The sequence below is a fragment of the Stegostoma tigrinum genome, chromosome 24, assembly GCF_030684315.1.
Source record: "Stegostoma tigrinum isolate sSteTig4 chromosome 24, sSteTig4.hap1, whole genome shotgun sequence".
Taxonomy (NCBI): Eukaryota; Metazoa; Chordata; class Chondrichthyes; order Orectolobiformes; family Stegostomatidae; genus Stegostoma; species Stegostoma tigrinum.
The window spans coordinates 16641315-16656425 of NC_081377.1; the positions used below are offsets into that span (position 1 = coordinate 16641315).

Genomic DNA, 15111 nt, shown 5'->3' on the forward strand with positions numbered 1-15111 from the left:
TACTGTCAGTAGTTTCAAGTCTTCATTGTGTGGTTGAGACACAACACCGATGTCCAAACTGTTGCAACAATGGGCCCTACACCTTGAAACCATGGAGGAAACCATGGAGGTATAAATTTCCCAAATGATCCTCCTAAATTTAACACTTGGACAACTTGTAAACATTTTGCATGTGTTGTCTGGATGCAGCCAGCCAGATAGAATGGGTGGATGGGTTCTGAAGAAGCAGTGGGAGCGTCAGCTATTGAGGAAATAAGTGAAACCATGGAGCAATGATAAACAGATAAGCTTGGTGCATCAGAAGGAAGTATTCCCATTCCCTCTGGCTGGCAAACAAAACTGGGAAGACCTGATGGATCTTGGTCTTAATGCCTCACATCACTTGACAAGTGACTCAATCTTGGGAAACCGAGTCCACACAATTGATGCTGTAGGTATGAAAACTAATACTCTCATTGAATTAGAGGCACGCAGCCTCATCAAAACACATGTACTTCCTCTCCGTGACTCCCGTTGTCTGCTCCACACGCCCCTCGAACCCCACCACACCCGGCACCTTCCCCTACAACCACAGGAAGTGCTACACTTTCCCCCACATCTCCTCTCTCACCCCCATCCCAGGCCACAAGATGACTTTCCATATTAAGCAGATGTTCACCTGCACATCTGCCAATGTAGTATACCGTAGCCGCTGTAACCGTTGTGGCTTCCTCTACATTGGGGAAACCAAGGGGAGGCTTGGGGACCGCTTTGCAGAACACCTCCACTCGGTTCGCAATAAACAACTGCAACTCCCAGTCGTGAACCATTTTAACTCCCCCTCCCATTCCTTAGACAACATGTCCATCATGGGCCTCCTGCAGTGCCACAATGATGCCACCCGAAGCTTGCAGGAACAGCAACTCATATTCCGCTTGGGAACCCTGCAGCCCAATGGTATCAATGTGGACTTCACAAGCTTCAAAATCTCCCCTTCCCCCCCCACTGCATCCCAAAACCAGCCCAGCTCGTCCCCTCCCCCCACTACATCCCAAAATCAGCCCAGCTTGTCCCCACCTCCCTAACCTGTTCTTCCTCTCACCTATCCCCTCCCTCCTACCTCAAGCCGCACCTCCATTTCCTACCTACTCACCTCATCTCGCCTCCTTGACCTCTCCATCCTCCCTGGACTGACTATCCCCTCCCTACCTCCCCACCCATACTCTCCTCTCCACCTGTCTTCTTTTCTCTCCATCTTCGGTCCACCTCCCCCTCTCTCCCTATTTATTTCAGAACCCTGTCCCCATCCCCCTCTCTGATGAAGGGTCTAGGTCTGAAACGTCAGCTTTTGTGCTCCTGAGATGCTGCTTGGCCTGCTGTGTTCATCCAGCTTCACACTTTGTTATCTTTGTCTCTCCAGCATCTGCAGTTCCCATTATCTCTCTCTACTTCCGGACAGCAGGTTTGTTGTCATCATCAACTCCTCAGTCCACTTAAGTTAAACTAAAACTGGCTGTGATAGAACTGGGTTTGAGTCAGAATCCGTATTTTTAACACTCCAAAACCACAAACCCCCATTGTATCTAAATGTCATCATTAGGAGAACATTCCCTGTGAGAATAAACATCCTAACACATTCTGAGAGCTTACCAATTTAGCACCAAATTTCACAGTTTTGCCAAAAGGCCTTGTACCCATTTGGAACAGTGCTAATCACATCAACCAATATATCTAAAAACTTCACAATACCTTGGTTTCTGCTTCATGTGTGTCAAACAGATGTGAATCCTCAGAAGTCGACTGAAGATAGGTCCTACCTAAAGAGATCATACGTGGATATTGGTTTGTGAAATCAAGATGAGATGGACCAGGGATGTGAACTGAAGAGGTTTTAATGTTGCTCTTGTTAGTCAGGTCCATGGCCTTTTCTGAACTGTCTTTGGGCCAAAAGGCAGAGTCTGGTGTTGTTGCTTTCTCTATAGGCTGCATGTGTAAATGCGGAATATAGTCAGGAGAACTTGGCTCAAAAGACAACTGGCCACAACTGAAATGTTGGCCACAAATCCGAGAATACATTGTTGGTGTCCAACCTTTCCTTGTAAGTTGGATGGCTTTTGTTATAGCTGCAGTATGACTCCCTTTTTTTCTGATGACTGTGAACCACCGAATATGAGTGTCTTTGCCCCGGCGACTTCGGCATCCAGCAACACTGCAACAATCTCCGTGACTGTTTGAACGTGAAGTGGATTTTTGAACGATGACAGATTTTGGATCAATGCCAAGTCTTTGACACAGAACTCTTTGAAAGTATACCCTTGTTCCTGAAACAGGGAGTCCATATTGTTTACAGAGCTCTCGTAGTTTGGCTTTTGGGCCTTCCTTAATCTGCTGAATGGTCACCGATATTTCCTCTGAGGTATTTATGTTAGCCATCATAAACTGCTGAAAAGGCAAAGAATTAACATAGTTAACATATTTGCACTGATGTGAAAAGTCCTAACGATCATTGTCCTCCTGTTCTGCAGTAATCACGCCACGGTATGAATGCTAAAAGATACAATTCAGCGACATCATTTCTGATCAGTCAGTGTGTGTGGAGTGGAGCGAAGGACCTGCTGTTTCAGGATCTGCAACTTTATTGACTTAGGGATGCATATAGTTGGCCTACATCCAATTCAGTTCAGGCATTGATTTCACAGCTAGTGCAGTTTGGATCAGCCGAGTGCTTGTGATTGTTTGCAACAGGGATAAGCGCAGCGTTTTTGCATGAACTGAAATTGAGAGTTTGGTATATTTCTTACTAATGTTTCATCACTAAATTGTACAAAGATAACTGAAATATATAAACTGATATTCATTGGACAAGGGGTGTTTCAAAGTTTTAAAAACTGATTGCTTACATCGAAATATAGAGGGATACTAAAACATATTACAAAGTTAATTTGTAAGTAATTTTAGATTAAGTTTCTTATAGCTAGTTAATAAAAGTTGTCTAAATTGTTTATAAGATATTATAGGTTTTGAATTAATTTTCAATTATAATCTCAGGCAGAATCACTTCAGTAGCAAATGACGTACTAATCAAGGTCATTAAAAATACTGTGGGCTAGAAATGTATTTGTTCCCCAATAAAGGACACAGGGATTGTGATGCACGATTATTACCGATTCAAATTAATATGGGCAAAGTACAAACTCCATGCTGCCTGAAAATTATTGTGATGGTCTTACACAGTCCAGCAACAAACAGGAAGTTGTGGGAAGTTGGAAAGAAATTGGGGGGGCCACTACCAGAATATTTATATCATCTATAACCATGGGTGAGGTGCTGGACAACCGAAGGATGGCTAAAATTGTGCCCACATTTAAGAAAGTCTGCAAGGAGAAGTCTGGAAACTATAGACTTGTGAGTCTGACATCAATGGTAAATTGTTGGAAATTATTCTGAAAGATAGGATTTATGGGAATTTGGAGAGGCAAGGAATGATTAGGGATAGCCAGCATGGGAGGGAAATCATGTCACACGAACTTGAGTGAGCTTTTAAAAGCAAGTAGCCAAAAAGACTGATGAGGACAGAGTGGTTAATGTTGTTTATTTGGGCTTTAATAAAGCCTTTGATAAGCTTCTGTACAGTAGGCTAATTAGTAAAGTCAGATCACATGGGATTCAGGGTGAGCCTTGCCAATTGGATACAAAGTTGGCTTGACGGTAGGAGACAGAGGGTGGTCGTGGAGGATTGATTGGAGGCTTGTGACGAGTGGAGTTCCACAGGATGCACTTTTGTTTGTCATTTAGATAAATGATTTGATGAAAATATAGGAAGCGTGGTGAGTAAGTTTGTGAATGACACCAAAATTGGTGGTATGGTGGACAGTGAAGAAAGTTATCTAAGATTACAAAAACATTTTGATCAATTGGGTCAATGGGCTGAGGAGTGGCAGATGGAGTTTAATTTGGATAAGTTTGAGATGTTGCATTCTGATAAAACAAACAAGGGCAGGACTGATACAATCAGTAAGGTCCTGGATAGTTTTGTAGGAACAGAGAGACATACGGGTTCAGCTACATAATTTTTGAACTTTGTGTCAGGTAGACAGGATGGCTAAGAAGGCGTTTAGCATGCTTGCCTTTCTTGCTCAGATCTTTAACGATGTTGATGAGGCCTCTTCTGGAGTACTGTGCACAGTTCTGAATGCCCTACTATAGGAAGGATATTATTAAACTGGAGAGAGTTCAGAAAATATTTACCAGGATGTGGCCAGGAATGGAGGGTTTGAGTTATAAAAATCAGTTGGAAAGGCTGGGACTTTTTCACTGGAACATAGGAGGTTGAAGGGTGACCTTAGGTAGTACACCCTCGGTGAAAGGATTTGAATTGGTGCAGCATCCGTCAACCCTCTATTCAAATGTAGTCACTCTTATGGAGAACATATAGATTACTTATATAGCAGCCAACATGCACACAGCAAACAAGCTTTATTTTTATCAATTCTTGTGGCTATGATTTATTTCCAATCCATAATTCTCAAGAAAGATGGTGTAGGTGAGCCTCCTCCAGCTTAGTGGTTTACAAAACCCATTAAAATAGAGTCACATTGGAGTGAGCTTAAAGTTACATGTAGGCCAGAGTCAGTAAGGATAACAGATTTCCTCCATTCATAAGCCACATGGGTTTTACAACAGCCTGGTCAGATCACAATCGGTATTAAATGATTTTTTTATGCTAGGTTTATTAGTTGGTGGAATTTCAATTTCTCTACATACTTCTGGTGAGACTTAAAGATATGTCTCTTGAGCTTAAATTCTCTGGGTTACTAGTCTACTAACATTACCACTATGCCACCAACCTCGGGCTCCCATAAATAGCAATGAGATAAATGTACAGATTACCTCTTTTTGATGGCATTAGATGGAGAACCATGAGAAGCTATGCATGAAGTAAAAATTATTGGCTTGGGGTTTCTGATGGCGACTTGGCAACCCAAGATTTTGTACCTAGGCACCTTTGTTCCTCTGATGGAACCAGAAATGTTGACTGTGTATACTTTTCACTATACTTGTGTATCCTTATGCTTGAGTACATGTGACAATGAAACCTAATTTTAATTCTAAAAGAAGTTTATAAAATCATGAGGGGCATAGATAAGGTAAATAGCAAAGGTCTTTTCCCTAAGGTGGGGGAGTTCAAAACTAGGACGTATAGTTTTAAGGTGAGTGGAGAAAGAGATATGGAATGAACTGCCAGAGAAAAGTGCTGGATGCAGGTATTGTGACAACATTTAAGAGACGTTTGGAGAAGTACGTGAGTCGGAAATGTTTGGAAGGATATGGGCCAAACACAGGTAGGTGGAGCAAGTTTAGTTTGGAAACATGGTCAGTGTGGACTGGTTAAACCAAAAGGTCTGTTTCCATGCTGTATGACTCTACAACTCCATGCTGCTGAGTGTTTGCATGCCTCAGCTGGGATCTCTAGTTGACCCTGACCTAGTGCCGCACAGTCGGTCTGCATTGCATAACACCAACCCACTCTTGTTAGAAATATAGAAAATAAGAGCAGGAGTAGGCCATTCATTATGATCATGGCTAGAGGGATGGTGTCTGTTGGCTGAAGTCATTGTGGAAAGATTGGGATGGAAGTGGAGTCAAAATGGTGACCCAAAATTCTTTGATCTAGAAGCCTTCGTATAAGAGATGGAAGGGGAAGAGACGCCTCTTTCATCTGGCAATCAGCAGGCCCTCCAAAGAAACTGCAAAGGCCATGAGACATTGCAGTCAATATCAGCAATCTCACTGCAATGCTCAAAGGCAATTCCACATAAAGTTCAATTATCTGATGAGTGGTTCCAATTACTTACCAACAGTCCTTATCAAGGATGGCTCAAAATCAGTATTCATCCACACCCACATGGCACTGCTGAAAGCCTCATTCCCAAATTTCATAGCTTTCACATACTCCCAACCATTCAACCAGCAATGGCAAGTAATCCAAACACATTACACAACACTGACTGACACCCTTCCCTCCCTCGCAGCACAGTACAACCTATTGGCATGCACACAGGCGCAGTTGCATTTTCTCAATGTCTCGGAGCAGACAATGCTACCGATGGTTGGTATGGCCATAACTGAGAACAGCAGCAGAACTGGCAACCATCGAAGATGATGATGTTTCTACATAATTCACCTCTGATGTCACTCTTACCCTCTATCCCACAGCAGTGTCTGACTTGCAAGATATAAGCTGTGTAAGTATGCGCCTCCTAGTTTTCCCACTTTCCCTCATCCTGTCTTTAACCTTATGTTTTATTCTTTGAAGTACCTAAGAACTGGCACCCTATCAACAACTGTTAGAGGTGCCTGAAGTGCAGAAGGTATAGAGAGTAATGAAAAAGAAATTTTGTCACCCAATTCCACATGTACTCACATTTGTCAACTTAGTGACTGGCATGTTTTGAATTTTAAAAGGTGGCATAGAAGTGGGCTCCACAAGGGATGAGTCACCAGCGGAAATAGGTTGCAGTTAAGGCAGGGATTGAACAGCATGGGTGACAGTCTTTGCACAAAGCTTGAAGTCCATTATTCACAGATTGCAAGGGATGGGCAGTTCCATGAGAACACTTGCAGACCCAAACCTGGTTTAGCACCTGGTGGCTGATGTCTCAGCTTTCAGTGAAAGAGAAGCCATTAATGTTTGATGCTGCAGTAGATAATCAGAATGGAGCTTAGTAAGTCTCAACTTGATGCCATTAGAGCTACAGACACCAGTGTTCAAAGGTGTTCTTCGGTCTCATGAGTGCTTCAGTATTCTGTTTTCCAGCACTTTACTAATATTGCTAAAGCACCACCTGCCATGAGAATGAGAGACATTTCCTGGTTCATGAACCTGGTGTTTGTTTTCCTCAAAATGATTTTACTGTTCTCCCAGATTACAATACTGCCAGTATTTTAGTTGGGGTCCATCATCGAGGCTGTTGAAGCCCATACCAAGATAGTGAAGTCTCAAGCCAGCTCTTCAGGAACCAGAGCTGCCCGAGGTTACCGAGTACCATCCTCTGCGGTTTAAGTCACTGGAAGTCAATAATCTTCTATCAGACGTGCTGCAGTCAGTTGGAGAAGACAGCATAGGCTGTGCTTGGCATTACAGGCACTAAGTGAATACATGACTACCAGTTAAGAAAGACATTACTGCATTAAAATTTGAGTTAGGCTCATGGGGATTGATTATCTGGAAAGGATATTGCTGGGAAAAGGATTGACTTTTTTATTTCTGCTGTTAGTAAGATCGTTCTAAACTGTATTATGCATAACTTTGTTCTTCCTTTTGTACAATAAATTTTTTTTCACGATTAAAAGATATTGGCTGCCTCTGGTGAATACGCTCGGTGTTTTTCCACCGTAGTTATCAACTGAAAACATTAAAACCTATGATTAGCCAGGCCAGATTTCACTCTTGGACTGACTTCTCCAAAATTACCATTATGTGAGTCATTACACTATCACTCCATGAATGCAGCAATTTAGGGCAAATTGGGAAATGCTGCATATATCATCTGGAAGGATTCACAAAGCAATTCAGAACTGCACTTACCATCACAGCCATTGGAATCACCATCTTCATTTTGGTATCATATTGCAGGTCTGCAGGTCCAAATTCTGTGAGCACCTCCTTTTTAAAGCATAGGTTTTTCACATACAATTCTCTTAGTTAAAGGTAGAAGGAGGACTAGTTCTTCTAGAAGATATTATGTCGACAAGGCCTCTTATAAGAGTCCTTCTCTCCCCATTTATTCTTAACTGCACATAATTTGTCCTCCTTTTTGCTGCATCTGCTCCAAATCTCTCTCACACTGCAGCCCAAAAGTGAATTGCATCTGTGACATCCATTACAAGGAGCAAGTGGTCTGACTATAATTCTTGTATTCGCAGTGGTGAAAGTTGTGTCATGGATCTCTATATGTATAAGTTTGGATTTTAAAATAGTGACATATAGTTGTTGGTTACTTTTGTGAAAGACTTTCAAAAAATAACCTGGAGCAGGCAGTCCTTCTGGAACAGTGACTTAATTCAGTATACATCATTCAGCAGCTATTCCCGATGCTGGTTTAAACAATATCTGGAGTAAACATTGAAGTCAAGTTTATAGTATTCAATTTAGAATCAAAGATTAATTTTTGGTTTAGAAAACTCAGATTGTGAAAGTTTTTAATTAGTTTGGAACAGTGGTTAGAAGCAAATATAGTTTCACTTGCAAAAAGGATTTTTTTCAGAGTAATTAAAGAAATGAGTTACCTCAGAAGAAAGGTTTAGTTTGTGCAATATCCAAACCAGGAGCATTTGGTTAGAAATCCACAGGCTGTTAGGAGCTGATAAAATCTAAGCTCTCAGTCTGTACCAAGTCATGTTAGAAGACATCACAATTCACAAGATGGAAACTAAGGAGTATCAGCCAAGTTGAACTTAAGAACTAATATACAGATGTAATTTCTCTGGATTTGAATCACTGTAAAGTAGCGGTGGAGGAGATTGGTTTGAAATTAGCTTGTTTTGCAGGGCATTTTATAGCCGCATTCTGTATTTAAGTAGTTTGATTTTTATTTGGTTTCATATTTTGTATCATAAACCTATGTTCTATTACTAATGAGACTATGCAGTCTCATATGATTATGTTTCAATGAATGGCCATAATATAAACTAAGTTAAAATAAAACAGAAAAAGATCTATCAAGCCAGCTGTCATTTTGGAATTTGACGTGCCCAGAAGAACCATCAGCTTGGATCAGAACACAGCCAAAGATTTCTCTGTCTTTAGATCATCCCAGCCAACATTGTCAATTTTAGTCAAGATTTAAAACCAACTAGCACTTCCACAAAAAAAAGTAACAATAACTAACTACCAACAATTAGCCATCAGTTGTTAATGATCACTTTGAATAGTACTGTTTGGGAGGTTCTTATTGCTAATGAGTGCATGTTTCACTGTACATCTTTAACAGAGAATATGAGCTGGAGCAGTAAAAAGTGGCAGCACTGGCGTCAAATCAGCATGATGTGCTGACTGATATCACAATCTTTGTACTCTGTAATTCCATAGTACATTCCTGACGCCCGTGTTAACATCTTCAAGAAGATGGCACTTGGTGGGCACAGTGATGCAGATGTGCATGCACAGTTCAGAGATTATTTTGGTTCCAAAATGTCACTGGCAGTGCCAACACCATGGCACTTAAGACCTAAATTTTGTGACCTGTAGGTTTGACTAAGAACATTGTAATAATCATGCATTTTCTTCAAGAAACATTTTTGCAGTCCATGACTAAGTTGCAGTCAAGCTCATATCCAAAAAATTCATATGTAGGCTTAATCAACAACTTAAAAATATACAAACATGCAACAAACAAATTGAACATCTAATAAGGATATGGTGCATGGAATACTAAAACAAAATGGGTAAAATCAAATTTAAAATATATTAAAATTGCAAACAAATTCACAATTTTGACATTACAGGTGCCGAAATACATATTCGGTTCCTCATTTACTATTTCAGTACCTTTGATAAAGTTCTGGAATACTGGACAAGTCAAATCCCAGCATGAAACCTAGCTCGGTAGCATATGTGTTTAATTTTTATAGTGAGTTAATGAGATAGTTAATCGTTCAGAGTTGCAACCTGTTTTTCAACACCAGTTGTGGTAACAGACTCAATCCAAGAGAAAACACCTCTCATTTTAAATCCTTACTTAACTGCAGACAAAACTAAAGTTGCCTGAATGTGTTTTCAACGTAGTAGTCTAAACATTCATCCATTAATATGACAAGGGTTCTCTCAGGGATTCTGCTACAGCCATATATCTTCTTGAAGTTGATATATTTGGATCACTGTTCAAATGCACTTCTTGACATTTAAATAAAAAGACTCACAGAGCTGATCTAGATCCTTCTGCCTCTGTTTTGCATCCAAATCCAAACATAGATTATATATTATACACTTCGATCACAACTTTTCCTTCCTATTTCTTATGGGATTGAATTTACCCAACTTGGGAATTGCCTTGATTGGTCTAGGTATGGTGAGAGCAAGCAGTTCTGAAAGATGTTAAATTTCATGAGGGTTTTCCTGAATTTAGTACAAATATTACCTCTTCTTATTTGGAGAGTTTTGAGGTTTTGTGCACAAAGGTACTGTCATTGATACTGAGGGCCAAAGATAAATGTCAGCTTCTCTATTTTTTAAATCTGGGCAGTATTTGCAAGCGTGTGCTCACAGAACACAGGCGCAGTTTATTCAACTTACAGAAGGACACATTCAGTGCAGGTTAACAACAGGTTACAGGAAACAGAGGCATATTTCTCATCAATGGCACCCTACCCCACCCCACTACTAATTACAGATATTAGTTTTGAATCAGCTCACAACACTCCGAGACAGTCAAAACAAACTCACAGTGGAAGTACTGACCTCAGTGGAAGGAAGTCCCACCCTCAAGAGCAGCCAGCCAATTTGATTGCCTGGCAACTCTAGCAGCACCAGAACTGAATAAGTGAGCATTGCTGGGATTGCAAGCAGGCTCAAAAAGAAAGGCAATGCATCTTGGAATAAGGAGGTCCTGGGCTTTAGAAGAGGAAGATGGGGGAATTGGGGGTGGGCTGAGGCCAGCTGGGGAGGCACAGTGGTGGGGTACCATTTGGAAAGCAGCTGATGCACAAAGCAAACCCCCTGAAAGTTACAACCTCCCTTCCTACATTTTAGCTAACTATATTAAAATAACAAAATTCTCAATCTCACTCTCCTAATCATACCTAACAATGTAATAGCACAGCAGGATAATGCTTCAGTCAACTGGCTTGCAAACAAACTCAGTTGCCTGTTATTTATTTTTTTCGAAAATGGCATGCAGGCTCTTGATTTCAGCAGCTTCCTGTCCACCATTTTTATGGCATCTGAGTTGGGTGGACAGCCATTTATCATATCTTCAATGCATCGCCCTCTGGCCACACAGAAACACACCCAGCTGGGCAGGGTGTGACAGGGTGAAAGTAGGCAGTCTTGGTGATCAACCAGATATAACAGACAGCAACTCGTCTCAGGGTGTGATAGGATGCAAAGTTTTTAAAGTATCTGGTTCAACCCTATTATAGTCTCAGCAATCAGACAGAAAAGAGACTTCAGAGTTGGTAATGGTAACCAAAGGCAGTTTTACTGGAATAATACTTGGACTCCAGGAAAGTTACAATATTTTCTGAAGTTTAGAAGGGTGATTTGATTAAAGTTTTCAAACCATTGAGGGGAACACATAGGGTAGCTGGAAATAAATTATTTATGCTAATCTGGCAGTCCTGGACTATGGAACACATTCAAAGCAGAGCCAGATCTTTCAAGAGTAAAATTTAGTCAGACTTCCACACGCAAAGGGTGATAAAAGTTTGTAATTGATGCAAGATAAATCATAAATTTTAAATCTGAGATTGCTAGATTTTTGTGCACCAAAGGCTACACAGAGTTCTATCACAAATCAGCCATGATCTCATTGATCAATGGGACAGGAATCAAGGTGTTAAATTGCTACTCCTCTTGCTATGTTTCTAACGGATAAAAACAGTGGAAGTAAAAAGAGACTGGATGTGAGTATGGGGAACATAATTAAGTATTTTCAATGAGACACAGTCAGGAAAGAAAGCAGAGCTTAGACTTCTCTAATGGTGTCTTGGACATCATTCTGAAGGTTGTAAAGACTCACCGGGAGATTCAGAGAACAGGTGGGCATGGCTAGAACTAGCAAAGGAGGTCTAACTTTTTCCAGTTTTAACAAAGGTCATTTTTGCTTACCTCTCCACAGATCCTGGCAAACCTGCAGAGTATTTTCTGTATTCACTTCGGTGTTAAATTGTGCTATTTCTGTTCATATTTTATGAATCACAATTGGGCTTGTTTGTGAAACTGCATTGGTCCATATTCAACAGCAGGCTGCAAAGTGACCTTTTCCATTAAAAAAACATAGATGTTCCTTCTCAATTTCCTATGGCTCATAGACCAGTCCTCAGAATTAATGTGCAAATATCCATGCCAACATACTTCAGCATAGTTACAAATTGCATCGGTATGTGACGTCTGTTATACTGACCCCAGGACAGTTAGTGAGGTATAAATTTTGATTGTATTACTTTTCTTGGTAATGAGTTTATTCACAGATTGCAGCATTATGTGTGTCCGACTTGGTAGTAAGGAAGCAGTGTCCCAGTGGCCTCTCAGTTTTATTTCCTAATCAGCCTTTTCAGAGATGTTATGACAGAATCCTACAGCATGTGGGGTTTTAACCCAGGCCTCCTGGCTCAGAGGTATTGACACTACCACTGCACCACAAGAACCCCCAATAAGTGCCCTCGGTGTTCAATTAAACAATGGCCTTCCCTGTGTGCCTGACTCACATCATTCACATACCATTTACATGGTTTTCAGAACACAGGTCCATTGTGGTTATTTGGTGAGTGACTATGAAGGTTGAATGAGTTATATGGTAGCGCAGGTCAGGAGCATGGGTTAATGGGAGTACCAGTTGCAATGGAGGGGAGGAGAGCAGGATGGTGAGCGGGTGCGAGGGTTTAGGAGCTAGAGGATCTAACAGTTTCTAAAACAAACTGAGCCAGGCATTCTAGCCAGAGGACTTTGGCGCTTGTTCGTGTCTGTAGCCACCAACAACCCATTGTTGAGATTGGCAGACTAACTTCAAGCCCACATAAATGCCCCACACTGTCATCAGCTTTGAATGTGGCCACGAAATGCTGTACCATGCGCGTCAGGAACAACCAGACCTCAAACTGAAACATTGTTTTGTATTCTCCATGCATGCTGACATCCATGTTAATAGTATTTAACACGTTATAACATACTGAGTCATGACTTATTTGAAAAGTATACTTTGTTTTCCTAAAATTATTCTCCATTGGCAGACCCCCATGGAGGAAATTTACAAAGTACTTGGGTATCCCATTGAACATGGGAATACTTCATACTCTATTTTGATAAATACACCTCCTATGCCAATGAATGTGATAAGTTGGTGAATATTCTCACTCTCTTAATTATCTCATGTCTTCACACTGTTAGTTATTTCTGTACTTTGCTTCAGCATCTTGTTTTGTCTTTTCTTGACCCTGGTTTCTCATCACTTAACCCTTTTTTCATGATTTTCTTCTTGATTTTTTTTTCTATTCTTTGAATAAGGAGTAATGGTGTATGACATCAATTGTTGCAGGTGGCATTTGTGGTGGGAATTACCAGGAAAATGTGACCCTTAGACATCTGCATTCCTTAATTACTCATGATGCTCGCTATGCATTTGTATCCCATATCTCTTCTCTTTTCCTACAAATCATTCAATTCAGCAATAACACAGTAACTCTTTCAGCTACTAATTCAAGTCCCTCATAATTTCTTGCTTAAGTAGTTTAGTTACCTCACCCCGAACTTGCTTCCACAACCACTTTTCCCATGTACCCCCCAGAAAAATTGATCTCCACGATTAAAAGCCACTCACTATTGAAAACATTTCCTTCTTAGCCCCCGATTTCTGTTTCTATCGAAGGGGTTTTAGTTTGCTTTCAAATTCGACTTGTTTTCTGAAATAAAATTGATATGAGAAAAGAAACCACCACTCTGCATCTGTACTTGTACCTTTCTCATTCTCGATCTATAAAAGATCAGGGATAAAAATTTCAGAAAACTCAGAACTCTTGCCTCTAGACACCAAAAAAAGTTGCATTTATAAATACAAACTTGCTTCTCTCTATTCCTCTTTTGTTCTACAACCACTCACACAAGTCCCTGATGTTGAAGTAGCCAACATTTGCGTGTTGAGTTGACCATACACAGAAATAATGGTAAAACTATACAAATCATTGGTCATTCTGCAGTTTAAAAAATCATGTGTGCTGTTGACTACTGATGCCTGTGCAGAGGATATGGAAGAGATTCAATAATGACAGGCTTTGGTTATAGGGAGAGACTAAGCACATGGTCTGTACAGAGAAGTGTATAAGCTAGAAGAAGTCAAATTTCTAAAGGATTTTTACCGAGAAAAGTACGTTTCATTTTTCAGTAAATCGCTAACTAGATAATATTAAGTGAAAACCATTACTAATAAAACAAAAGGGGAGATAAAAGAATGAATTTTGAAAACAGGCTTGTTTCAACTCAGAATACCCTAGCTGGATGAACAGTACCATCAGTATCCATAACACTGTTTAAAAGGACTGGTAATATTTCGGAAAGAATAATTGAAAAGAATACGTAGAAAAGATGGGAGATAGTACAATGACTAGCTCTTCAGATTACATGGATAGCTTTCCTCTGTTCTATTAAATTCAATGAATCTATTTGAGTGCACGTAAGATTACAGCCGTGCCTTTCCCCACTGTTATAAATGTCATAGCATGTAATCCAACAAAACGCACACTGTCAGGAAGCTCCTGACCAGCAAGTTTAAAAAGCAAAACACAATGATCAGTAATGACTGATACGCATTAGTGTGTGTGCAGATATCTTGTTTTCTAACATTTAAGCATTGAGGCAATTTGAGACAACCTTTCAAAGGTTCTATTTCTATTCCTTTTCATCCCCCAGTGCTTTCAATTAGTCATCCATTATTTATAATACACACATGCCATGTCCCTTTTAGGAGGCCTACTGTCCATCTTTGAACAGTTTGAGACCAGTATGCAATTTAAGGATCATTCGGCACGACAGTATTAGAAAATTGAATACGATTTTTTCCCTTTATCTTGTCATCTCTTCTAGTCTATTTTTCCTTTCAGTACAACCCATTAAATTTCTGTACCTGCAGCTCATGATATGAACATGTCAAGAAAGGCCCCTTCCTGGCTTCATTATGAAAAATAATCCCATTGCAGCTGTTAACTGTGAAAGAAAGCACACATGAAGCATTGCAGTGCATTTAGTTTTAACATCTGAACCTGAAAGATTGCAGCACACATGCTTAATGCTTACCCTGTTGTTTGAACCCACACACAGTGAAGCCAGGCATCCAAGCTGACATAGAACTAATCACCCAAAGAATCCCACAATGCAGTAGGGGTGCTGTAAACTGGGTTACTGCAAATGCTGAAAAAGCAGGG

General features: G+C 40.4%; 1 protein-coding gene across 6 annotated transcripts in view; it reads right to left on the minus strand.

Moving 5' to 3' along the window:
- The window catches only part of LOC125464971 (zinc finger MYM-type protein 4-like), a 194792-nt gene extending 179737 nt beyond the window's left edge, over positions 1 to 15055 (minus strand). For 4 of the 6 annotated variants that reach the window (XM_048557957.1, XM_048557956.1, XM_048557955.1 and 1 more), the window contains exons 1-2: positions 14984 to 15055; positions 1729 to 2421 (exon numbers count right to left, since the gene is read on the minus strand). In XM_048557957.1, coding sequence (XP_048413914.1) covers positions 1729 to 2415 — 687 coding nt within the window. In that variant the 5' untranslated portion in view covers positions 2416 to 2421; positions 14984 to 15055. Of the gene's footprint in view, positions 1 to 1728; positions 2422 to 14813; positions 14894 to 14983 lie in introns of all 6 variants that reach the window. The other 2 variants (XM_048557953.1, XM_048557954.2) reach the window with 2 other exon arrangements.
- Positions 15056 to 15111: the final 56 nt, after the last annotated feature.